Source organism: Lemur catta, chromosome 1 (genome assembly GCF_020740605.2).
Source record: "Lemur catta isolate mLemCat1 chromosome 1, mLemCat1.pri, whole genome shotgun sequence".
NCBI classification, from domain to species: Eukaryota; Metazoa; Chordata; class Mammalia; order Primates; family Lemuridae; genus Lemur; species Lemur catta.
The window spans coordinates 110259300-110285272 of record NC_059128.1 but is presented as its reverse complement, the minus strand read 5'-3'; the positions used below and the strand labels follow the sequence as shown (position 1 = coordinate 110285272).

Genomic DNA, 25973 nt, shown 5'->3' with positions numbered 1-25973 from the left:
CACTCACTTGCTCGCCCATGCTCACCTCCTCCCGTGCAGCCCAGTTCCTAACAGGCCACGGACCCGTACCTGTCCTGTACCTGTCTGAGGCCTGGGCATTGGGGACCACAGGCATAGGGGACTCCAGATTCTTCAATCAAAAGTCAGAGATGTGCAGTGCCAACAGTGACAGAGCAGGTACCGTGGTTTCTCTGGGAAGATGGAGCCCTGCCCTGTACCATCCCTGAGACTGAATCCTGAATTTCCCCAAGCAGGTCCCCGAGGTCCCCGGAGCAGGTCCAGAGACTGAAGGGGAACCCTCTGGGACAGATAAACCACACACAGAGGAAAGGGCTTCCTCTCCTGAGTCACTGGGGACAAGGAGGGTCTAGGGCAGGATGGCCAAGGCCCCTCTGTGCCCCTCCGGGCTCTACCTGTCTTCTGAGGGTTTCACGATCTGCTGCCATACCTGGCCACCTGGGGACACATCTTCTCTTCCAGGCTACAGAGCAGGTTTAGGAGACCAATGATTCCCCTACCTGAGTGTGGGCCGATCCACAAAACCCCCTCCACTGACAGAAGGAAACTGAAGAGAGACGAACTAGGGTCCCTTGGTCAAGATCACAAGGTCAAGCCAAGGGAAGGCTCTACAGCAGCTGCAGATCAGGACCCAGAGAGGACTGCCCCAGCCCAGGAGGGAGAAGGGAAGATGGTGCCAGCCAAGGAAGACCAAGCAGGCCTGGCCTGGCCCTGCCAGAGAGAGACAGGCCCGGGAGAGCAGCAGGGCTGACAGCAGACCCCCTGAAGACCCTGCCACCCAGCCCTCCTCATCCCAGGAGCTCCCTCCTTTCCACCAAGCCACCAGCCTCTCCCTTCTCCCCTCAGATCCTCAGGTGCCATTCTCTTTGGGGGTGCCCCTAGGGCCATTTCCCCCGCAGCGGGGAGATTGGGCTTCTTATCTGCTTTCACTCTGCTCCCCAAGACTGGGAGTGTAACAGGAGTGGGGAAGTGTGAGGGGTGTGTCTGAGGTCCAGGCACGAACGTCACCCTGGCCAAGGCCACCTGTCACAAGCAAAGCCCCTCGATGAACCCTCCTCACCAACAAGGCAGCTAGGATTCAGGGAGACTGAGGCGTTCGCCCATGATGGCCCCATCTCAAGTGTCACTTCCCACCCCGCCCCTTGCTGGGGCTGCCCCTCCCCCACTGGCCCAGGCTGTCCTTGGCCATGAGTTCACTCCCAGAGCAGGTCTTCCCTCCCACTGTGCCAGGAGCTATTTTAAGCACTTAGTTCTATCAGCTCACCACTCCCAACAACCTTCTAAGGTAGACACTGTCAAGATCTCCATTTGATAGCTAAGGAAACTGAGGCACACAGTCATGCGGATGGTGAGGAGCAGGATGTGACAGATGGCCCCCATCAGCGCTTAGCCTTGAGCCCTGCTGTGCTCTTCTCAGTGGCTTTAATGCCCTCCCCCCACCCCCTACCCCCACCCTGGAAGCAGGGAAGCCTTCCCTGACCAGCCCCCCAACCCCAATTAGAAACCCTCCCCCAGCATCCTGAGCCCCTCAGGTAGTGTTTCTCCAAGGCACTGATCACTGATCACTATTGCGAACTAACCAGCTTAAGTCATTGCTGACATAGCGCTTGTGGCATAAGGTTTCCAGGCCCCCAAATATGGAACCCTGTGTTTATCTTGGGTGTCACCATATCCCCAGCTCCTAAGACAGTAACTGGCACACAGCAGACGCTAGGTGAATTTTTGCTGACTGTTTAAAGCTGGACGAATGGCAGCTACCACACGGAAGAGACAGTGAGTCCCCTCTCCCTGCGTGTCTCAGGCTGAATGAATCAAAGGGCGGGTCTTGGTGGGCTGGGAAAGGCCGGCTTCCCCACTTCTCCGTCTGAAGCTCCACTGCACCGAACCCCCACCCCAGACCTGCCACCTGCCTGGGCCCCCTCTCCACCCCAGCCCTCCAGGGGGCTGTTCTCTGAGGTTGTCTGTGCCCTCCTGCTCACAAATCCGGTGACCAGCCCTCGGCTCTTGCTCTGATCTCTGCAGCATCAGACAGCGCTGACTTCTCCTCCCTCAAAGCTTCTCCCCGCCCCCGTCACAGCCCCCCCACCCAGCCAGGGGCAGCCAAGTCACTCCCCAATCTGATGTCAGGGGAGTCCAGGGGCTGTCACCCTTTCATGGTCACAGATCCCTCTGAGAAGCTGAGTGAAATTAGGGGAGGCTGTGCCCAGAAGAATGTGCAAAGGCTACATGGCAACACGGTGGTCAATGTACAGGCACTTACTTGGAGCCAGGCACATGTGGCAAAGCATTTTACGTGTTCTCGCCCCTCCATGACAGCCTCCAGGAAGGTGCCACTGTCACCGTGTTTCAGAGGCTCATCAGAGGTGACAGCCACTGAATATTCTGCCTCTACCCTTACACAACTGTGTTCAATTTTGAGGGGTTCCTGGGAGCCCCCAGGGGCCATCCACAGACCAGATTAAGAATCCTAGCTCTGTCGGGCGCAATGGCTCACACCTGTAACCCCCCAGCATTTGGGAGGCCGAGGCAAGAGGATCACTTGAGGCCAAAAGTTCAAAACCAGCCTGGACAACATAGCAAGACCTCATCTGTACAAAAAATTTAAAAATTATCCAGGCGTGGTGTTGCGTGCCTGTAGACCCAGCTACCTGGAATGCTGGGGCAGGAGGATTGCTTGAACCCAGGAGTTCAAGGTTACAGTGAGCTATGACCATGCCACTGCATTCCAGCCTGTGCAAGAGAGTGAAAACCTGTCTCTAAAAAAAGAATCCTTAGCTCTCTTAGATGATGGAAGCCACTCCTGGCCTCAACTCTCCACCTAGAGCAGATGGATGTGGCCAAGATCTGTCACTCCATCCTGGCCTGACGTAAGTGGCTATTTCCTGGGATGTCCTGGCAAACTCACCCCCTCCCAGGTTCTCCAGCAGGTACCAGACACTGAGCAGGTTTCTGCGAAAGAAACCACACCTGCCATGGAAGGTCTCCTGAGCCTCCCCACCTGCTAAATCCAAGCTGGTCAGAGGTGTCTGAAGCCTGGCATCTCAAAGTCATTGGCAAGTTCACACCACACTCCTGCTTCTGTTCAAAGTCCCTGCCCACCCACCTTGTCTAGACCCCTATGTAGAAGGCCAGCACTTGGTGACCAGGGGCTGCTCACGGAGCTGGCAACTTTCCAACACAATCTCACATGAGGGCCCCTGTGTAGACCCTGGCAGGGGGCACATAGTCCCTTACCCGAAACACGTGGGGCCCAGTGTGTTTCGGATTACAAACTTTTTGAGTTTTATAAAGGTGACAAGGTACAGATAATGTATATTACTCCAGGAGTCTCGGCAACGTCCGTAACCAAGCAGGTCTTTGCAGCAAAATGGGTGACTAGTCACACTAAACTGCGTACACAGAGACTAGTAAGAGCCCCACATGGTAGGTCGGGTCACATTTTGCCAACGTATGAGTTTGGGTCAGGTCTGATTTTGCTGTCAAATGAGTAGCAAAAATAAGTTAGAGTTTCAGAACTTCTGGATTTCACAATTGCAGATGAGGAGCAGGGGGCCTGGGTGGGACCAGGAAGGGGAGGGGCTGAGGGCGGGCATGGCACGAATGGGCAGGGCTAGGACTGGTCACCAGACTTCCCACCCACGTCTGTATCTGAAGCAAGGGGCTCAAACTCAGCTGCCTGGAGGGCGTGGGGCTGAGGGTGACAGACACCTGATAGAAACCTGGGTTCAGAGAAATGCTTCTCCCTTTGAAGAAACAAACCAGTGCAAGTGAGCAAGGAGGTAACTCTGGGGACTGGGGCCGAGTGTCCCCTCTGGAGGTAGCATCGCCACCTGACTCAGCCTCGGGGCATATAGACCCAGGGTTGCCAACCTTTCCAATTTTTCAGAAAGACAAAAATCAGAATTTGATGTGAAATCACCCAGTTTTGAAAATATTGGCATCTACATCGATGTGAACTGTGACATACCCTGCAGGCAAGTCACCTGCTACCCCTGGCCTTTGCCATCTTGTCCCTGATGCCCTGGGCAGACTTCACCTTTTGTTCCAGAACATGACTTCTGAGCTCTGACCTGCTTCTGGAGCAGGCTAAGGTGAAACCGTTCCATTACATTCCAGTTTGCAAGCTCCGCAGGCATCCCTATCCCTCTCCCTGCCCTGGCAGACCCCAGATGTTGCCTGTGATCTTTACACCCTTTCCCCTTAACCCTGCCGTCTGGAAATCAGGGTGTAATGGCTGGACTCCAGCAGCCAAAATGAACCACGAAGACAAGACCTCACCTTAGGAATGGCAGAAAACCTGAGTCCAAAGACTTCCAAGAGCCTCCACACCAGCCCTGGAGACTGTGGCACCCATTAACCTCCACACTTTCGCACAAGAGCATGAAAATCAAATGCCCTCTTGTTTAAGCCTCTGCTACTTTGGGTCTCTGTTATGCACAGATAAACTGGACGTTGATGACCTTTCTGTCACTGAACCACTTACACAAACAGTTAAGGCAGGCGTCCAGCTGCCCTGAGTGCCAGAGCCAGCCCTGCTGCCAGCTGACCACGTCACTTGGTGGGCTAAGTCCTTTCACCTCTGTTTTTCCACCAGTAAAATGGGATTGGTATCTCTGACCTTGGAGGACCGTTTTTAGGATCGGTGGTGGCATATAGTAAGGGCTACAACTGGCACGTCAACGAGCCCACACAATCCAGTAAGTCTACTCTACTTGGCCTCAGCAAGCAGGACACTCCACAGTCAAAAAAGAAAGGATTCTGGTTTCTCTTAAAGTTGGCTAGAGCCAAGTTTCTCACGGGCCACCTCCACCTGCTGCCTCATTCATTCATTCCAGGGGTCCTCAAGCTTTTTCAGTCAAGAGCCAGTGAGTAAATATTTTAGGTTTTATAGGACACTGTGGTCTCAGTTGAATATTCTTTGAGGATTTTCTTTTTTTCCCCTAATCAATCTTCAAAAATGTGAAAGCCTCTTTTAGCTCTGACTATATAAAAATAGGCCACATGGCCCGGCACACTGGCTCACACCTATAATCCTGGCACTTTGGGAGGCCAAGGCAGGAGGATCACTTGAGCCCAGGAGTTCAAGACCAGCCTGGGCAACACAGTGAGACCCCATCTCTACAAATTTTTTTTTTCAAAAATTAGCTGAGCGTGGTGGTATGTGCTTGCAGTCCCAGCTACTTGGGAAGCTGAGGTGGGAGGACCTTTTGAGCCTGGGAGTTAGAGGTTGTGAGCTGTGATCATGTCACTGCACTCTACAGTCTGGGCTGACAGAGACCCTGTCTCTCAAAAACAAAACAAAACAAAACAAACAGGAGGCTCCATTTGGCCCATAAGCCCTGATGTAAACCACTGTCCTTTCCCTAGCTGTCCCCAAGGTCATGCATTTGAGTCCTCTAACACAAGTTTACGCAGAGCCTGGTACACAGTAAATTGGTCAATGACAGCAGCCATTAGCAACTTGCAGGCACCATGGAAACACGAATGCCCTTCTGGTGTTACTAACTTTCTCGATTGTCACTCCAGCTTGACACAGAAATGTCCCAAAGGCAGGGCACATAAACTCTTCTGTACCTCCCACTGCCAACTGTCAGGGGTGTCCCAGGTGATGACAGAAGGAAGTCATAAGCCCCCCAGTTCTGTGACAGCAGGCTGATTTTTGCCTTCTTTGGACAAGGGATTTTTCTCGGGGCTTTCCGTTCCCTGGCATGCCCCCCACAAGCTGAAATCTAGGCCCTAACAGAGCCCGCCCTGCTGCACGGCTCTTCTTAGCCAATGCGGTGGGAGAGTCTAGAGAAACGGCCACATTGACTCGTGCTGACCAAGAAAGAAAAGCAACACAGTCATCTGCAGAAAGGATGCCACCAGGCTGAGGAACTGAGAGTTTGTTGTGCTCTCTTCCCTGGCCACCCCCCAGCAGGTTTCCCCAAGAAGCTGCCTGCTTTCAAGGGGACAGCAGCCTGTGTCCGGGAACTCCAGAGGCGATGCCAAAGCTTCATCGAGGCCTGGGAAGACCAGCCAAAGGGTCCCCCCCACCCCACCCAGGGAAAATGGCCTGGTTCTGGTAGTCGTCATTTGGCGACTCCCATGGACATAGGCCAGGGTGACTTCAAATAGCAAGAAGGGGTGGGGAGGGTAACTGTTGACTGCGCAGTGACTGAGACAGGGCCTTTTGCAGCTGTCATCTTTCCCACTGGAGGGTGTAGACGCAGACATCAAGGGCTGAGTTTTAAGTCCCGCTTCCTGCATTCCTCTCCCAGCCCTGTCACATCTGGCAAGGTCCTTCTCCCATCCCTAGGACTACAAGATAGCTGGATAACCCCACAGCATAAGGGGTCCCCTCCTAGAAAAGCCAGCTCACCCCTATGCCATGCCAATGACATTGCTGTCCCTAACACCTGTAAAAATATTTACTATTTTCCAAATGACAGCTACACACTAGACACGCTGCTTCGCGTTGCCCAATCAACTTCACCCACGTTCCTGGGCCCTAAGTGACATTATTCCCATTGTAGAGGAGGCAACTGAGGCCGTGTGTAGGTAAGTGTCACTACAGGTGAGGCAATAGGCTCAGGGAGGGAGAATGGCTAGTTCAAGGCCACAGAGCTGGTGACCAGCAGGAGGCGGACTCCATGTTCAGGGCCCTCACCAGCATCCAAAAATGCCTCTGCTCTGCCCCCCATAGGAGAGGCACTGGGGGACTCGCATGAGTGTCCTGGCCAGCCCTCTGCATGTCCCCATCCACCCACCAGTTCGAATCCTGGAAGTCTGCAAGCACAAGCGGCTCGAAACACTCAACCTCACAATGGATAGGTGGGGTGCTCTTGACACCTTTCTTGGCCAAAGTGTTCAGGTCCCAGAAGGGTCCCAGTGGGAAAATGGTGAAGTCGGGGAAGGAAGTGCATCCCAAGAGAAGGCCTGAAGCCCCAGCAGCCTGGTGCACCCCTGAATCGTAAGGGGGAGCTCCCCCTTGCTCCACCCAGCTGCCACATTCCCCCTCCTCCTCCCAGTGGCTGGACCACTTCGGACCTTTCCCAGGAGACTATTTGCCACACTCCGTGCCCAGCAGCCTGGCCCTGCCCTCACATCTGGGCCTGTGCAACCTCACAGCCCGGCCCCAGGACTTTGCACTCACCCGGCACATTTCCGAGCAATTCGTCCTCTGTTCCTGCTCTGTCCAGGACCACTCCTGAACAAATGCTGCCTCGCCCCGAGCACTGACCCAGCCAACTCTGAGGCCATCACCAGCCTGTTATGGGAGCAGGGGTTACCTCCAAAGAGGTTTCATTTATTGAGCAAACCTGTCATGCCACACGATCCTGACATCAACCCCGTTCTATTGATGAGGAAACTGAGATGCAAAGCCACCCTGCTAGTACTCTGTCAGGACACAAGACCCAAGAAAGATAAGTCCAAATTGTAACCCCTGGAAACTGTGTGTGGAATCTTATTTGGAAATAGGGTCTTTGCAGATGCAGTTAAGGATCTCAGAATGAGGTCATCCTAAATATAGAGTGGACCCTAAATCCAACATCTGGTGTCCTTATCAGAAGAAACACAGAAACAGAGACTGGAGCTTTGCTGCCATAAGCCAGGAAATAGCTAGAATGTGCAAGAGGCAAGGAAGGATTCCCCCTTCGGACATCTGGAGGGAGCATGCCCCTGTTGACACCTTGATTTCAGACTTCTGGCCTGGAACTGAGAAAATGTATAAAACAACATTCCTGTTGTTTTAGGTCATGAAGTTTGTGGTAATATGTTTTGGCAACCCTGGGAATGAATACATCCAGCTTGGTCACCTCCAGAAACCATGCTCTTAAGCCCAAGCCAATGTTACTTATGCATAAAGGCAAAAAAAAAAAAAAAAAAATTATTTCAGACCCCTGAAAATATATATCATCTGAAACTTAGGATCTCTGTTTGAGAAATGTGGACTTTCTCCTCTTTAAGAAAGCTTCAGTTACAAATTACCTCTTTTTTATTAAATAAAAATTTGCTAATCTTCTCTGTATTGTTGCAATTTTAGCATATGTGCTGCTGAAGCAAACGCTACAAATTACCTCTTAAAAGAGAAGTGAAGTGTTGTCTTTATAACTAGTAACGCTTTCAGGATTATCCACAAAACAAAAACACAAAATGTAAACATTTTCCAGGGGTAAGATGATACAAGCATGGGAAACCGGGCTTGGGGTGAGAACTCTCTGTACTATGTTCCCTAGAAATCTACAAATCTACAACTGTTCTAAAACTCTTTTTTTAAAAGTTTTTTTAAAAAAGATACCCAATCTTCCATCCAGCCCATGTAAAAAAAAAAAAAAAAAGATAACCAATTGTCCTAGGACTCCTCTAAGGATAAATAAACCTTGGGACCCTAGTTTGAGAAACCATGCCCTACTTTGTTCTGCCTGCCAAATGAATGGGCTTGCTTGTGATCTGGGGTCCTGCTGAGCTTAAGTGTGCCCTGAGCTCCGAAACCCATCTGAGATACCCTTCTTCCGTCCCCTCATCTGGTCCATGAAGACCCCAGCTCTGCCCCAGGAAAAAGACGCATCGCACTTGGATGACAGCCACAATTCCTTTAGTCCATGTTTTCAAAGTCGAGGTGCCAGGAGAACCCGATGTGAACCAACTGCTCCCCATGCTTCCCTTTGGATCAGTCCCCTTCCCAAAGTGGCAAAAATTCACACGGGGCCAAAGCCAGCAAAGGCCTCCAGAGTGGCTCCCTAGAGCATCAGCGCACGAAACCCTGCGAGACAAAGCCGAATGAAACAGAATAGCAAAATGTGCACGAGGAATCTGAGAGTGCAGATAGGAAAAGAAAGAGTAACAAGAGAAGAAAAAGGATGAACTACAAAGACTCAGAGGGGGCCTTGGCAAGCACATTTGTGATCCTCGGGGCCCTCCCACCCGCCCCACTGAAATGTCAGTTTTGAAAAGCAGCTTTGGAAAATGTAACCAGCTTCTCACATGCCCAAAACGAAGACAGGAGGAGTGTGGCCTGGCGAGGGAGGCGGCTGTATTACCTCTTACTTCGGAGCCCGGCACCAGGAAGGGGCCCTACCTTTCCACGTTTCCACAGGGAGCACCTACTGTGGCTCGCACCATCCCCGAAGGGGCCCGATCCCCAGGTCTAGAAGTTTCCCACTCGGGGGTCCTGCACACCAAGCCCGGCAGCAGAGTGGAACGCGGTCCTCCCAGGCGCTCGAAACTAGGAATCATTTTCCAACTGTTCTTAGCCCTCCAGGGGGTCCCCAGAGATGGCCACAGGCCGCCCACACTCCCCTCCTCCCCACCGAGGCGGCCACACCCGCCCCCAGACTCCCACCTCTCTCGCACCCCAGCCCTCCTTCCTTCCTACCGGCCCCCACGCCCGAATTCCCCTTCGACTCTCAGCCCCCCACTTCCTGCCCACCCACCCCTCCCCCATCTCAGGCCCCTCACTCCCCATTTCCCGCTTCCCTCCTCACTCAGGGCGCCTCGCCCCTCCGGCCACCGCGCGCGCCGTCTCTCCCCTCTCTGTCTCTTGCCACCGATCCTTCGCACCGCTCACTCTGGGCCCCCGGCTCAGCCCCCGGGACCCCACACCCGGCCCCCACGGCTGGGGCCCCTCCCCCGCCGGCCCCCCGCCCCAGGCCGGCCTCGTGCGCAGCTCCGCGCGCTGCGCGGCCCTTAGGCCGGCCCCCAGCCCCGCACTCACGGCTATAGAGGGCGATGCCCGCCGCGTCCGGGCCGGCGCGCACCTCGAGGCGCAGCGCCTGCTGCTCCGCGTGCCGCTGGATCTCGCCGTTCGCGTCGCCGATGGTGAGGAGGCGGGCGCCGGGGAACACGGACACGGCAGTGCAGGGCCCCGAGCCGCCCAGCCCTGCCACCCCAGCGCCGCCCGGGCCGGGCCCTACCGCCGCCGCCGCCGCTGCCATCTTAGATCCGGCCCCAGGCCCCGCCGCTGCCGCCGCCGCCGCCGCCGCGCCCGGGCCCAGGCCGCCGCCGCTGCCGCCGCCGCCGCCGCCGCCGCCGCGCAGGCCGAGGCCGAGGCCGAGCCCGAGCCGGGCAGCGCCGCCTGCCGGCCACGCGTCGCCTCGACGCCGCCGCCGCGGCCCGGCCCCGTGGCGCAGCGCCCCCTGCCGGCTGCCCTGGGCGACGGGAGGCAGCGAGCGCGGCGGGGGCAGGGCCAGCCCCGCCCCGCGCGAACGGTCGCCGCTTTGTGAGGTGACTCCACCGCCCCGGAACGGCGGGGGCGGGAGCGGGCGTCGGGGGCAGTGCTTGGCCGCGAGGACACGCCCCGGGAGGCTTGGGTCCCGCCCTCAATCCCGCGGCGCAACAACGGCCAAGCTTTGTGAGGCGGTGCGGTGGCCCGGGAAGGGCGAGGGCGGGGCTAGGCCAAACGGACACGCCCTGGGCCCCGCCCCGCGCAAACGCCTGCGCTTTGTAAAGCGGTCCCCGGGCTTGCGGGCCGCTGCGGCGGCTCGGGCACGCCCCTCAGAACGGGCTCCGCCCCCGGCCCCGCCCGGCTTTGTGAGGCGGCCGGCCTAGAGGCGGGGCCCAGCCGGGAGAGGCCACGCCCCCATACCTGTGCTGCTCGCTCCCATTCGCTTTGTGCGGCGCCCAGCTCTGGGGAGGGCCTGAGAGAAGGGCGTGGCCAGGGCTTAGACTACGCCCCCAGCCCATGGCCCCGCCCGGCTGTTAAAGCTGTTTGAGACCCGCCCCACCTCGGAGCACAACCTGAACCTGAGTCAACCGCCCCTCTTCTATTCCACATCGTCTCCGTCCCCCCTGCCCCTTCTCCACCCTTAACCCTTGACTGTTTCCTTGGACACAAAAATCCTCGAACCCTCCTCTCTGAGCCCTTCCCTTAGCCCCCCTTTCCCCAGTTTCTCGCCCCTCCCCCAGTGATGGCTGGACAGTGAGGCCAGACAAGCCGTGTCCCTTTTGCCAACACACACACACCATCTTCCCTCCCAGTCCGCCCTCCACTGTTCAAGGGCCCCATCCCTTTTGGGGGGCACAAAGGGGCTCTCGGCCACTTCCACCTACCCCAGCTCTCATTCTTCCCTGAATGTCATTTACTCCTAACTCCTTAATGTCCCTGTGCCCCCACGTCCCCATCATTCTACCTCCTGTACCCCTAATGCAAAGGCCCTAGCAGAGACCCCACGGGGCACTGCCCTGCTCCCCGCAACCCCACGGGCCTCCACAAACACCTCCCTGCTGCAGTTGGGGGTGAACCTCAAAGGCAGTGAATTCATGCACGCCCCTCACCGCCCAGCCATCCAACAATTGGACCCCAGAGGTGTCAGGCTTGAAGAGTTACACTCCATAAAGGCCTTGGGAATATATATCAGTACGTGTTATAAGGAATAACTTAGGCATGTCAGCAGGGCAGACACACGGAAAACACCCCCGGGTACCCTATGCTCAAAAAACCCAGTGGGGAAGAGGCAAGTGCCCAATCCTGTGCTGCTGGGGAGTGGGGACCTCTTATGGCCCTAGTGGGGGGCCAGAAGGGATCCTGACATCTCCTTGTCTGGTGGTCCTGAGGAGCTGAAAATCCAAAGTGGGTCTTCCTGCTTTCTGTCCGGCCTCCAGGCCGGCCTATGCCCCCTCTCCCACTCCTCTGTGACGAAAGTCTGGAGGCCAGGCATCCAGTTCATCGCCTCATTCAATTCCCTGAGAGAGCAGCAGCCCAAGCCCCCCAGAAGTAGCTGGAGGGACCTCAGGCCCTGAAAGGCCGGGAGATGGAGGGGGGCCCCCAATTCTCAGCCTCACTAGCAGGCCCGGAAAGTACTAAACTCGGGGGGCTCAGGCGAAGATGATGTGGAGGTGGGCCTCTTGCGGGCTCCAGAGTCTCCGGGGATGACAGTGGTCCCTGAGCGAGCATCCGGGGTGGCTGAGTCTTCTTCTGAAGTCATTTTCTTTGTCCGTGCAAGAAAAAAGAGAGAACCAGGTGATCTGGAGTTTCAGGATGTAGTGTGTCCCCACTTACTGAGCCTGAGACTCTCCTAGCCCATCAGGCCTCATCTCATCCCGTCTCCCTCCTACACCCACAAACACCTGCCCTGGCCTTCCATTCTCCTGCCCTTCTCTCTGCTGAGTAGGGGACCAGAGAGCCTGGGTTCAAATCCTAGTTCCATCACTTCCAGGCAGTGTGACCGCAGTTGAGTGACTTAACCCCTCTGTGTCTCAGTTTCCCCTTCTGCAAAATAGGGATAATCTTAGTACCCACCTACTAGGATTGCTATGAGGCTTAAAGGAGTAAAAATAGAAAAAGCAACTGGTATATCAGAAGCTCTATGTTAAGCGCACACAGCCATTACTATTATCTGCTTCTTGCGTCCCATTCTGGGCTCCCTCAAAACCACCTTCAAAAGTCTACCCTCGGCCAGGCGCAATGGCTGATGCCTATAATCCCAACACTTTCGGAGGCTCAGGCGGGAGGATTGCTTGAGCCCAGGAGTTTGAGACCAGCCTGGGCAACATAGTGAGACCCCATCTCTACAAAAAATAAGAAAAATTAGCCAGGCATGGTGGTGCATACATATAGTCCCAGCTACTTTTGAGGCTAAGGTGAAAGATCGCTTGAGCCCAGGAGCTGGAGGCTGCAGTGAGCTATGATTGTGCCACTGCACTTCAGCCTGGGCAACATAGCGAGACCCCATCTCTACAAAAAATAAGAAAAATTAGCTGGTGTGGTGGCATGTGCATCTGTAGCCCCAGATACTCAGGAGGCTGAGGCAGGAGGATCACTTGAACCCAGGAGTTTGAGGTTGCAGTGAGCTATGATGATGCCACCGCACTCTAGACTGGGCAACAGAGAGACAAGGAGAGATGAGCTTGCTAGAACTGAAGCCAGGCAGTGGAGAGCAGGTTGGGTTCCACTCACAGTCCTGCCTCTCCCTAGCTGAGCCACCCTCGTAAAGCCAATTTACTATGCTTAGTGTCCTAGTTTGCAAAAAGAAAATCATCAATCCCACAGTTGAACATCAGGCCCTCAGCCAGGGCATAGTAAAAGCTAGAGACATGTCAGCTACTTCGTTATTGTCTCAACCAACAGCACAGCTTGTATAACGCTTCAAAGAAAAACTAGAAGTGAAAGCAGAGACTCAGATATTTGCACACCCGTGTTTACCCCAGTGCTATTCACAATAGGCAAAAGGTGGAAGCAACCCGTGTCCAGCAACAGATGAGTGGCTCAACAAAACGTGGTCTGTCTATATGGTCAGATATCATTTAGCCTTCAAAGGACAGAAACTCTGACACATGGTACAACATGGATGAACACTGAAGATATTTTATGTTGTTCTAGAGAACAATCTATAAAATAAAAAAAAAGACATTCTATGCTAAGTCAAATAGGCCATCACAAAAGGACAAATATTGTGTGACTCCATTTATATGAAATGTCCAGAATAGGCAAATCCACAGACACAGAAAGTAGAATGGGGGTATCCAGCGGCTGAGGGAAGGAGGAAGGAGGAGTCAGTGTTTAATGGGTACAGAGTTCTATTTTGGGAAGACGAAAAATTCTGGAAATGGATGGTGCTGATGGTTGTACAACAACATGAATATATTTAATGATGCTGAACTGTACACTTAAAATGGTTAAGATGGGGACATTCATTGGGCTCAGTAATAAGAAAAAATGGTTAAGATAGTAAATTTTTATGTTATGTGTATTTTACCATAATAAAATAAACTAGAGCCCCAGCGAGGTGGCTCATGCCTGTAATCCCAGCACTTTGTTTTGTTTTTGTTTTTTTTTTTGAGACAGAGTCTCGCTGTGTTGCCCAGGCTAGAGTGAGTGCCATGGCATCAGCCTAGCTCACAGCAACCTCAAACTCCTGGGCTTAAGTGATCCTACTGCCTCAGCCTCCCCAGTAGCTGGGACTACAGGCATGCGCCACCATGCCAGGCTAATTTTTTCTATATATATATTTTAGTTGGCCAGATAATTTCTTTCTATTTTTAGTAGAGATGGGGTCTCTTGCTCAGGCTGGTCTCGAACTCCTGACCTTGAGTGATTCACCCACCTCGGCCTCCCAGAGTGCTAGTATTACAGGCGTGAGCCACCACGCCCGGCCTAATCCCAGCACTTTGGGAGGCCAAGGCAGGGGGATCGCTTGAGCCAAGGGTTTGAAGTCCAGCCTGGGCAACATAGTGAGACCTCATGTCTAATTTAAGAAAAAAAAAAGTAAAAAAACAAACAAACAAAATGCCTTAAAAGGGGGGTAGAGGGGGGATCACCCGGATGGTATCCTGAGCTGTGCGGATGCTCATGGACAGTTTTAGAATTTGCCCTGTCTGCCAGGTTGTCCTTATATGCTCAGGATTTGAAGTCTGACCGGCGCATGCCAAGCCCCCTTCCTTCCCACCATCTGTAGCCCAGTGGCTCTGAGTCTTCATCTCTCAAACTGACCTCTCTCCAAAATTCCAGACCCATGTCCCCATCTGCTCTCAGGCACCACCAGCTACAGTGGCAGTCTCTGAGTTCTTGTCCCTCCAAGCCTGTCCCCACTTCCACCCCCTACCCCCGACCCTCCCTTTTCCCCCTTGGCCTGTTCGTTGATACAAAAACACGTCCAGCATGGTGGCTCATGCCTGTAATCCTAGCACTCTGGGAGGCTGAGGCGGGTGGATTGTTTGAGCTCGAGAGTTCGAGACCAGCCTGAGCAAGAGCGAGACCCTGTCTCTACTAAAAATAGAAAGAAATTAGCTGGACAACTAAAAATATATAGAAAAAAATTAGCCAGGCATGGTGGCCTGTGCCTGCAGTCCCAGCTACTCGGGAGGCTGAGGCAGAAGTATTGCTTGAGCCCAAGAGTGGGAGGTTTCTGTAAGCTAGGCTGACACCATGGCACTCTAGCCCGAATGCCCGGGCAACAGAGTGAGACTCTGTCTCAAAAAAAAAAAAAAAAGGAAAGAAAGAAAAGAAAGTGAAACAAAAACAGTGCTGTGTTTCCCATTCCTTGACTCTACCCTGACCTGCCAACACACTGGACCAAACCACCCACCCCTGGGGCACACCCCAGCCCCTCAGGGGAGCCACCACTTTGGCCCCCATCTGTCCTCCCTGCAGAAGCCACCAGAGAGCGCCAATGAACACCTGAATCGGGACGCCTCCTCCACTGAGAACCCTCCATGGCTCCCACCTCAATTGCACCAACATGTAGGGGGACAATACCCCTCAAAAAGGGGGCAGGTTCGCTAAGACTCTCCCCTAGATGGAAACACAGTGGGACAGTTAACTGAAGTCCTTGAGACTGAACACAAAACTAGACTGCTTTGTACCAGGACGGGACCACAGCATACATCATATTGTCATGAGGCTCCATGAATAAGCTCAAAGAGGCCACCAGGTCACTCGGAATCCTCTGTCACCATTCAGAGGGGTTGGCCTAACTGGGTCCAAAGGCAGTGCTGACCATGATAGCAAGCAGCCCTGGGGGATCCACCTGTTGCCACCTTCAGTCCTCTGCCCCCTGGCTTTTCAGAGCCAACTTTCTGCTCACTAAGGAGCCCCTGCTGAGTGACTCTGGGCTTCTTCCTAGCCCCCCAAGCTCAGCGACAGCACATTGATCCAGCCTGGTGGCCGCCCCTCCTTCCCGCAGTTAAGACAGTCAGTAGGAAACCAGTTCCAGGAAAAGGAACCACTTACCGAGACAGCAAACAGGGAGTTATCAAAAGACATGTCTGTAACAGAAAGAGAAAGAAAATCCAGGGGTGGGGAGCAGTTTTAACTTCCCTGCTCGCTGCCCCCTACCCCCAGCCCCAGGGGAAGGGGGTGGGAACCATTTCCCAGCATCTTCTCTGCTCCCTTCCAACCCATTCTGCAGGGTGAACTGTTCACATATACAAATGGAACCATGTCTCTCTCCCGCCCAAACCTCCCCTTTGGGGGCCTCTCGCTGCCCTCGGGCAAATGGGTGCCTTATCTCAACTCTCACTATCCAGAAGGAACACCTGTCGGCTATTCCCCCTCCCCAAGCTCCCCCCAATTGCTAGATCATCCACCCAGCTATTCCTTCTCTTGCAGGGCTCTGCTTAAACATCACTTCTTCCAGGGACCACAAGCCTTGTCCCAGACAGGGTCTGGTGGCACCACTGGCTGTTTTTGGAACGAGACTGCACCTGTCTTGGTCATCCCGGGACTCTCCCAGATCTTATTATTATTTTTTTTTTAGACAAGGTCTTTTTCTGTTGCCCAAGCTGGAGTGCAGTGGCGTCATCACAGCTCACTGCAGCCTCCAACTCCTGGGCTCAAGTGACCCTCCTGCCTCAGCCTCCCAAGTAGTAGGACTACAGGTGCGCGCCACGACACCTGGGTAATTATTTTTTAAGAGACAGGGTCTTGCTCTGTTGCCCAGGCTGGTCTCCAACTCCTGGGCTCAAGCCATCTTCCCGCCTCAGCCTCCCAAAATGCTGGGATTACAGGCGTGAGCCACTGTGCCCGGACCATTCCCAGATCTTAGCACAGAGAAGGTGCTCAATGGTTGTGTCGGACAGCGAATGAAGTACAGAGAATAGAACTTCTCTGCTCGGGGCCCCTGCAGCGGAGCATCGCACATCCCGGCCTGGCTGCCGCGCGCCCCCTTGTGGAAGCCTGCAGAATGACACGTCTGGAAGGCAACCTGGGCCCCAGGGCTGGGGGCCAGAGACAGACGCCAGAGTCCTTCCCCCGTGGGGTGACCGTCCAGCGGTGGAAGCGAGTATTAAACACGGCCACCTAATGAATACTTAACTGTGGTTCCACTGAGGGGTGAGAAGAATGGTGGGGTGCTGGTGCATGGAAGTAGCAAGTACAAACCCTGTCTAGGGAGTCAAGGAAGGCTTCCTGGAGGAGGTGGGGCAAGGAGAGAAGGTGGGAGCCCAGGGGAAGTAATAGAGAGGGTGTATTTTGCCCTAAGGGGAACAAGCCGCTGCAGGAAGGTTTTGAGTAGCGAATGACGAGGGTTTGAAGTGGTGATCTTGCTTGGGTGCAGCCAGGAAAGACACAGACCTGTGTTGGCGAAGTTGATCTGGGCCCAGCAGGATTCTTGATCTCTGCAAAGGGATTGAGGAGAAAGTGACAGGGTGCTGGAGTTGCCCCTTGAGACAGGAGGCTTATTCTGGAAAGCCCTGACCCCAAACCAGACCCAATATATTTCGCCTTCATTCCTCATCCACCTACCCATGAATCCTCCCCAAAATGTGCCCGCACAGGGAACGCAACAAAAAGAGAAAGACAGAGATTTGCAGAGGTGTCACATTGTGTGACAGCCTCTCGGCCAGGTGGAAGAAAAGACTATGAGATGGAAATTCTCCTGTAGGAGCCCCGCAGCTAGGTGAGGCTGGGATTCAATGGGTGTCTCCCCGCCTCTCGGAGGGGAGAAACTAAGGCCAGGGCCAGTTGGGACATGCTGGTGCCCAGGACCCAGGGCCACTGGCTACAGCACTACCTCAGGAAGATCCCCAGAAATCCACTGTGGATATCCAGAACGACTGGAACAATTTCTGGCAACCAGTGGCAAATGGATGTAAGAAAGGCTCCGCAACTTGGTCCCCGTGTGACAGCACAGAGCCTCAGTCCCCTTATCTGTACAGTGGGACTGTTCACAGTGCCTGCTTCCAGGGCTGCTGTGAGGATAAGGCGAGCTCTGACATCAGGGAGTCCTAGCACAGTGCCCAGCATACAGTAGGCGCTTAATAAATGGCACCACCTGTTTCTATTACACGACCGTCCCTCCAGGGGGTGCTGTTTGGGGGTGGAGCACCCACCCAGCCAGGAAAGTATCCTCTGTCCCCCAACCACCCTCTGAGAGCCTCCAGGAATGGGTCTCACCTTTTCCTCTGTAAATTTTTGACTCTAACTGTAACAAAAAACAAACAAGCACTTGTTAGAATTTGGTCCTGGTTGCAACCCACAACTTTCTAAAGTCAAAAGAATGAAAGCCCCTCAAGGCCCCTCTCATATATTTGCAAACCAGCCTCCCCTCTCCCAGGGCAAATTTGCCACTTGACACCAGCTACTACAAACATTTCTTTTTTAAGTTACATGGGTAACGAGTGTCGGTAAAAACTTCAAACGAAGTACAAGCATGTAAAATTGTTTTCCTTTAAAAATATTAATTTCAGGGGTTGACAGGGGCTGGGGAAGGGGGAAGGGGGAGTGAGTGTTTCATGGGGACAGAGATTCAGTTTGGGAAGATGGGAAAGTTCTGGAGATGAAGGGTGATGGTTGCACAACAGAGCGAATGTATTTAATGGCACTGAGCTGTGTACTTAAAGATGGTTAAAGTGGTAAATTTCATGCTATGTAGAATATATTTTACCACAATAAAAATAAATGACTATCAGGACGGGTGCGGTGGCTCACGCCTGTAATCCTAGCCCTCTGGGAGGCCAAGGCGGGTGGATCGCTCGAGGTCAGGAGTTCGAGACCAGCCTGAGCGAGACCCTGTCTCTACTAAAAATAGAAATAAATTATCTGGACAACTAAAAATATATATAGAAAAAATTAGCCGGGCATGGTGGTGCATGCCTGTAGTCCCAGCTACTCGGGAGGCTGAGGCAGTAGGATCGCTTAAGCCCAGGAGTTTGAGGTTGCTGTGAGCTTGACGCCACGACACTCACTCTAGCCCGGGCAACAAAGTGAGACTCTGGGCCGGGCGCGGTGGCTCACGCCTGTAGTCCCAGCTTCTTGGGAGGCTGAGGCGGCGGGCGGATAGCTGCAGCTCGCCGGATCGACACCAGCACGAGCGCAGTGAGACCCCGTCTCCGTAAACAAAAAATCACAAAAAAGACCAAAAAAAAAAAATACTCAAAACCAACAAAACCCAGCCGGGCGCTCTGGCAAGCGCCTGTAGTCCCAGCTACCCGGGAGGCTGAGGCACGAGGATCGCTCACAGCCCGGGACCTGGAGCTTGCGGTGACCCAGCCTCACTGCACTCTACCCGGGACACCGAGTGACACTCTGTCTCCACAAAAAAAAAAAAAAAAATCAAAGTGAGACTCTGTCTCAAAAATAAATAAATAAATAAAAATAAAAAAAATAAATGACTATCAATTTTCCCTGCTCTCCAGAATTTTCTCACAGGGAATTTTCTTGTCTCTTCTGGAAGGTGTTTTCATAGCTAAGTTTTGGAGTAGGACCGCCCCATGCTATCTGCCTCTGTGCTCCTAAAAAATTGGGTGTGTGAGCACATTTGCATGTTCTAGAAGTTACAAACCAGCAGCTCGTGGGCCATGCTTTCTTTGCGTGCTGTTACCTTTCCTGACTACCACGGCAAGGGTCACTAGCCCCGCAAGGAGGAAGAAGGTTCCAGCCAGGCTCAGGGACAGCATCAGGATCCAAGTGGGAACTAGAGGAAAATGGGAAAAGAGAAAGTGAGCAGATTATGGAGCTGAGGGGGACAGGGAGAGGGTGGGACACCTGTCTTCTCTCTTTTGAGGAGGCAGCTCTTTCCCCATTACCCCTAACTGTGTGACTTGCTGTGTGGTATTGCTGAACCCTGGGGATTTAGCAAACTTTGTGTCCAGCAAATTAGCATATTCCCTCCCCCATGGCTATTGTAATTGGTTCAGAGATGAGCATGTAGTCCAAGCGGAGCCAATGAAAACTAATTCTGGGACTTTGGCTGGACCACTGGGAAAAGAGGTGTAGTTCTTTGGCTAGCACTGCAGAACTGGTAGGAGACATATCTGAAGCTGCCGGGCACAATTTTGCCACCACGAGGGGGAGGGCCTGCCTGAGAATAAGACACACAAGAATGCGGAACAGGCCGGGCGCGGTGGCTCACGCCTGTAATCCTAGCACTCTGGGAGGCCGAGGCGGGTGGATCGCTCGAGATCAGGAGTTCAAGACCAGCCTGAGCAAGAGCGAGACCCCCGTCTCTACTAAAAATAGAAAGAAATTATATGGACATCTAAAAATATATAGAGAAAAAATTAGCCGGGCATAGTGGCACATGCCTGTAGTCCCAGCTACTCGGGAGGCTGAGGCAGAAGGATTGCTTGAGCCCAGGAGTTTGAGGTTGCTGTGAGCTAGGCTGACGCCACGGCACTCTAGCCAGGGTGACAGAGCGAGACTCTGCCTCAAAAAAAAAAAAAAAAAAAAAAGAATGCGGAACTGAGAGGTGGGCAAAGGCCTGGAATCTTTGAGCACCTGGATCCAGCCATACCTGAAGTGAGCCCTGTGAGCTGACTTCAGTTCAGTGAACCAACAAATCCTTTTTGTTGCTGAAGCCAGTTTGAGTCAAGTTTTTAGTGACTTATAGCCTGGGTTCCAGTGGGTCAGATGGCATCTACCCCTAGCCAAACGGTGGACACTGAGATCCACACAGAGATCACCACAGAGGGATGGGAGTGACAGTGCCAGAGCTTCCTTCTCTGCAAAGGACTCAGCTTCCCCTCCCAGCAGAGAGAGATGACCTCACCCGAGTAGAGGTCAGGAGCTAAGCCAGGAGGAGGAAGGTAGAAGACAGACGCTTGGTATTCTCACAATGCCAGGCCTTGTTCATTCATTCATTTGGGGCAGTTGTCACCTCCTCACTTCAAGACCACAAGGCCAAGGTGAGAGAAGGGGGCCTTTGATAGAGGAACTCGAGGCCTGGAAGGACACAGAACTGTTCTGTCATCTGCAAGCCTCAGCTGCCAACAAGGTTCTCTTTGCACGGGGAAGGTTGATGGTGACACAGAGGGCCACTGAAGGCTTCTGGCTCCTACTTCCTGATCTATAACCCATACCCAGCCTCCACTCTTGGGAAGACCAGAAAAAGACATCAGCCCTCCCGGGGCTCCTGTTTCACTCAGATGAAAAGCTAAAGTCCTTGCTGCAGCCCACAAAGCCCAACACGATCCTCCTTGTCACCTCCCTGCTTTTGTCTGCCCCCCATTTTCCTCCTTGTTCACTATACTTGAGCTACCCTGGGCTCCTCCGTGTTCCTCAGACACATCAGGGATGCTCCAACCTCAGGGCCTCTGCCCGCAACACTCTTGCCCCAGCACCGACAGTGCTGGCTTCTCCTCAACCCATTTAGTGCTGCTGCTTCTTTGTAGAGACATGGTCTCACTCTGTCACCCAGGCTGGGGTGTAGTGGCTTATCATAGCTCACTGTAACCTTGAACTCCCAGGCTTAAGCGATCCTCCCTCCTAGGCCTCCCAAAGTGCTGGGATTGCAAGCCTGACCCACTGTGCCTGGCAAATTTTTAAAAATTTTTTGTACAGATAGGGTCTGACTATATTGCCCAGGCTGGTCTTGAACTCCTGGCCTCAAGCAATTCTCCTGCCTCAGCTTCCCAAAGTACTGTTATTACAGGTGTAGCTACCACACCCGGCTGTAGGTGCTCAAAAATTTTATGTGGCCGAGAGGGGAGGGTGCAGTATAGTGTTGAGGTTCAATGCTTGGTCTTTGGCAGCCACAGCATCCCAGCTCAGCTACTTCTTAGCTGAGTCACTTGGGCAAGTGCCCGAATCTCTTGTGCCTCAGTTTCCTCATCTGCAAAATGGGGAGAATCATGGCTCTAATTTTGCCACCATGAGGGGGAAGCCTGCCTGAGAATAAGACACAGAAGGAAGCAAAGCTGAGAGGTAGCCAACGATTCCTGATATCTTTGTTGTTTTTTTTTTTTTGAGACAGAGTCTCACTCTGTTGCCCGGGCTAGAGTGAGTGCCGTGGCGTCAGCCTAGCTCACAGCAACCTCAAACTCCTGGGTTTAAGCGATCCTACTGCCTCAGCCTCCCGAGTAGCTGGGACTACAGGCATGCGCCACCATGCCCGGCTAATTTTTTCTATATATATTTTTAGTTGTCCAGATAATTTCTTTCTATTTTTAGTAGAGATGGGGTCTCGCTCAGGCTGGTCTCGAACTCCTGACCTCGAGCGATCCACCCGCCTCAGCCTCCCAGAGTGCTAGGATTACAGGCATGAGCCACCGCACCCGGCCGATTCCTGATATCTTTGAGCACCTGGATCCAGCTATACCTGAAGGCAGCCAGGGGAGCTGACTTCAATTCAGAGAACCAACAAATCCCGTTTTGGGGTGGCTGAGAGAATGAAAAAAGGAAAGGCAAGAAAGTCCTGGCAGGTTGTAAGCCTGGCTATTCCTGGCTCTTCCGTCTAAAAGGAGGAGACATACATGCAAAGGGTCGGGATCAGAAAATCGAGCCCCTGGCAGTACTTACCTGGGAAGGAGATGTGCACAGGCTCGCTGAGGTCCGACAGCTGGGGCTCGCTGTGCTCGCCCATCACGCCATACTGGCAGTGGAACGGTCCCCCTGGAGCCTCACTGCTGCCACCACTCAAGTTGAAAGTGACCCCACGGTGGTCTGCGGGGGCCTGCAGGAGCTGGACCACGTGTCCCCCTCGGTACAGTGTGAAATTCGCCCCCAGGAAGCTCTCGGGGGCCATGCATGAGATATAGATGGGGTCCTCTTGGCTGCTCGGGTGTGGGGGCACCAGCAGGATGGACGGTGCTGGGATCGCCAAGGAGCCTGTGGTGCAGAATAAGGGGTGGCTGGCCTGGCTGTGTGGCCTTGGGCAAGTAGATCACCCTCTCTGGGCCTTAGATTTTATGTACACCAGGAATCTAGTGATCCTTTCCCCACTGCAACGTTGAGGGCACTTGAGTGCCTGGCATGTGGTGAGGGGTCCCTGTGTTTGTATCATTTTATAATAATAGCAATGGTTATTAAGTAGCAACACAACTACAGTCTTATTACTTTAATCAACAACACCATGTGCCAGGCCCTGTTCTAGGTGCTGGGGACATAACAGTGGTGGGGACAAATGGACAGCCATGCCTGCCCCATGGAGATGATGTTCTCTCAAGGAGACAAGAAGTTCTTTCTTTTTTTTTTTATTGAGACAGAGTCTCATTCTGTTACCCAGGCTACAGTGCCATGGTGTCAGCCTTGCTCACAGCAACCTCAAACTCCCAGGCTCAAGCGATCCTCCTGCCTCAGCCTCCCGAGTAGCTGGGACTACAGGCTCCCACTACCACGGCCAGCTAATTTTTCTATTTTTAGTAGAGACAGGGTCTGGCTCTTGCTCAGGCTGGTCTCGAACTCCTGAGCTCAAGCGATCCTCCTGCCTTGACCTCCCAGAGTGCTAGGATTACAGGCGTGAGCCACCGCGCCCGGCGGAGACAGGAAGTTCTAGGTGATGGGAAGCCTGAGTTAGCTGGGGTGGCCCCAGAGGGCTTCCCTGAAGAGATGACATCTGAGCTGAATCCTGAGTAGCAAGAAGGACCCGTGCGAAGAGCTGAGAAAGAGTATCCCAGCCAGAGGGAACAGCACGCGCAAAGGCTCAGAGGATGGGAGGGGCACGGGGGTGTTCATGGCGCAGCCAGGAGGCGGCCAGAGTGGCAGGAGGTAGGGGAGCGGGGTTGAGGGAGAGCTAGAGGGGAGAGGGCAGAGGGGTGCTCTCTTCTTTCCCAGACTGTGCTGGGGAATATGGATCTGGGAGTTTCCTGCAGGAGGAACCTCCTCCTGGGGACCAGACTCTCCCCCCAGCTGCCCGCCGTCTCCTGAGCAGAGTGTCTGGCCAGGTGAGGTCTACACAAGCCTTCCCTTGTCCGGCCACCACCCCCAGGGAAACCCTCCTGCTGCCCCAGCCCTCAAGGTAGGAGCCTGCAGAGGCTAAGCAGGGCTGAGTCACGGGGCATGGGCACAGCTGGGTGATGATATTTCTGATATTCTTGACTTGGGGCAGGCGACGAGGAGCCTCACGAGAAAAATCAATGCTCCTGGGGAGTTTCCAGGGCTCACGGTCAAATCCATCCGCCCGCCTGGGTTCAGCTTCCTCCATCACCTGGGAGGCACCCCCCACTCCCCAAACACCCGTTTCTGTCCCCAGGGCAGCAAGGTGGGCAGGAGCTGGAGGGGTGCAGGGTTAGGGTCCTCAAGGGGGCAGGGGTGGCATCAGACTCACCAGCTGCAAAAAGCAAGACAGTCCAGGGCATCTCTCCTCCCGGGTTTGGCCAGGAAATCTGGCTAAGGCCAGAGGGGCCCACGGCTGCCCGCCAACTCCTCCTGTGAGGCCAGATCGGGGAAAGGAGAACCAAAGCTGATTCGAGCGGAGAGTTTCCTCACTGGCAGGAAGTTGCACACACACACAAACACATACACACACACACTTGGGCACTGAAAGGGACTCTCTCCTCTCCCCACCCCTTCCCCAAACGCACACCAGACCCTGGCACCTCTCTACAACCTCGTGGCTGTGCCTCTACAAATCGGAGGAAAGAAAATGGATGAAACAGTTGGGTGTTTGTTTGTTTTTTCTATCTCCCCAAGAGAACTCTTGGGCATGAGGAAAGGCGACAACAGTGGGCCGTCTGGGAAACCCGCACCCAGATCACAAACCACAGCTCAACCTGTGCCCAAACTGAAAGGAATGAAGGGCAGAGAGCGGGAGGGCACGGTGGTTAGGGCTTAGCCTCTGCAACCTCAGACAAGGCTTTTCTTTCTAGAAACCTCAGCTTGCTGCTCTGCAGAATGGGGCTAATATTAATAGTAATGGACATTAGATCCAAAGAACTCATGGGATGGAGCCCAAAAGTTCAAGGCTGCAGTGAGCTATGTTCACGCCACTGCACTCCAGCCTGTGCAACAAAGCCAGACCCTATGTTGAAAAAAAAAAAAATCAAAATAAGAACTCATGGTATGAAATGCAGGGCCTAGTGGGTTGTGAGCACTCCCAATGTGAGGCTACAGGGAAGAAAAGCCTCATCAGGCTGGTGAAGGAAACACTAGCTCCAGAATTGAGGAAAATGATATAGTTTGCAGAATAAACTGCTACCTGTTTACAGTCCAGAAACTTCCAGGGTTCTGTCTTACCAGTGAGTTTTGCTTTGGTCTTTCTAAAACATTTTTGTTCGAGCCAAGCAGGTTGGCCGGGAGGTTTACACCCAGGAAGGATATAGTGTGTGGTCACCAAACATCAAAAAGGGTCATTAGAGTGGACTTTATTCTGTGGACACAAAAAGCTCATTCCAGCCTCCAGGACTTTGCATGTGCTGCTTCCTTTGCCTGGGAAATTAGCTGGTGTGGTGCCACACACCTGTAGTCCCAGCTACTTAGGAAGCTGAGGCAGGAGGATCCCTTGAGCCCAAGAGTTTGAGGTTGCTGTGAGTTAGGCTGAGGCCACGGCACTCTAGCCTGGGCAACAGAGCAAGACTTTGTCTCAATAAAAAAAAAGTAATAATAACTTCTGGGATACCTTTCTAGGCCCCTCTGGACATAGAGAAACCCCCTTGCTGAATTCTCCCACAGTACCTTGTAATTTTCCTTTCTTGCAATTAGCATGCTTGCATTTTCAAGGAATTTGCCCATTTCACCTAAGTTGTTGAATTTATTGGTATACAGTTGTTCATATTCCCTTATTATCCTTTTAATGTCTGTAGGGTCTGTAGTGATGTTCCTTCTTTCATTCCTGACAATGGTAACTTGTGTGTTCTCTTTTTTCCTTATTAGTCTTGCTAGGGGTTAATCAGTTTGATTAATCTTTTATTAATCTTTTCGCAGTGGCACCATCATAGCTCACTGCAGCCTTAAATTCCTGGGCTCAAGTGATCCTCCTGCCTCAGCCTCCCTAGTAGCTGGGACTACAGGTGTGCAATACCACACTCAGCTAATTTTACAAACTTTTTGTAGAAATGGGGTCTTACTATTACCCAGGGTGGTCTTGAACTCCTGGCCTCAAGTGATCCTCCAGCCCCTCAGCCTTCCAAAGTGCTGGGATTATAGGTGTGAGCCACTGTGCCTGGCTCCTTCATGGTTTCTTAAAACAGGTTTCTTCCTCCAAGAGTGCAGGGATGGGGCCTGTGTTGTCACCTACAATGTCCCCAGGGCTTGGCACATCATAAAGATTTCTCAATCATTTGACCTGAAAGCCAAAAAACATCCACTCAGGCAATTTTTGTGGCTGTTTTCCGGGTGTGTAGGAGACTGAATTAAGTGAGATTCCTGGCTCATTTTTGGCACC

The 25973-nt window shown here is 53.3% G+C and overlaps 2 protein-coding genes across 4 annotated transcripts in view; both read right to left on the bottom strand.

The window, feature by feature from the left end:
• The window catches only part of CARM1 (coactivator associated arginine methyltransferase 1), a 38933-nt gene extending 28886 nt beyond the window's left edge, over positions 1-10047 (bottom strand). The window contains exon 1 of one of the 2 annotated variants that reach the window (XM_045546055.1): positions 9716-10047. In XM_045546055.1, the coding sequence (XP_045402011.1) occupies positions 9716-9935 (220 nt within the window). In that variant the 5' untranslated portion in view covers positions 9936-10047. The remainder of the gene's footprint in view (positions 1-9715) is intronic. The other variant, XM_045546063.1, reaches the window with a different exon arrangement.
• A 1297-nt stretch (positions 10048-11344) lies between these two features.
• Positions 11345-24065, bottom strand: C1H19orf38 (chromosome 1 C19orf38 homolog). Of its 2 annotated transcripts, XM_045546034.1 has the most exons (7): positions 23919-24063; positions 22172-22480; positions 19257-19349; positions 17831-17858; positions 17009-17052; positions 15668-15702; positions 11345-11927 (listed from the first exon to the last, which is right to left on the bottom strand). In XM_045546034.1, exons 1-7 carry the CDS (start codon positions 23947-23949, stop codon positions 11781-11783), a joined length of 687 nt encoding a protein of 228 aa, XP_045401990.1. In that variant the 5' UTR covers positions 23950-24063; the 3' UTR covers positions 11345-11780. The 2 variants fall into 2 exon arrangements, with proteins under 2 accessions (XP_045401990.1, XP_045401997.1); XM_045546041.1 differs by lacking the exon at positions 15668-15702 and having other exon boundaries at positions 23919-24065.
• Between the last annotated feature and the right edge of the window lie 1908 nt (positions 24066-25973).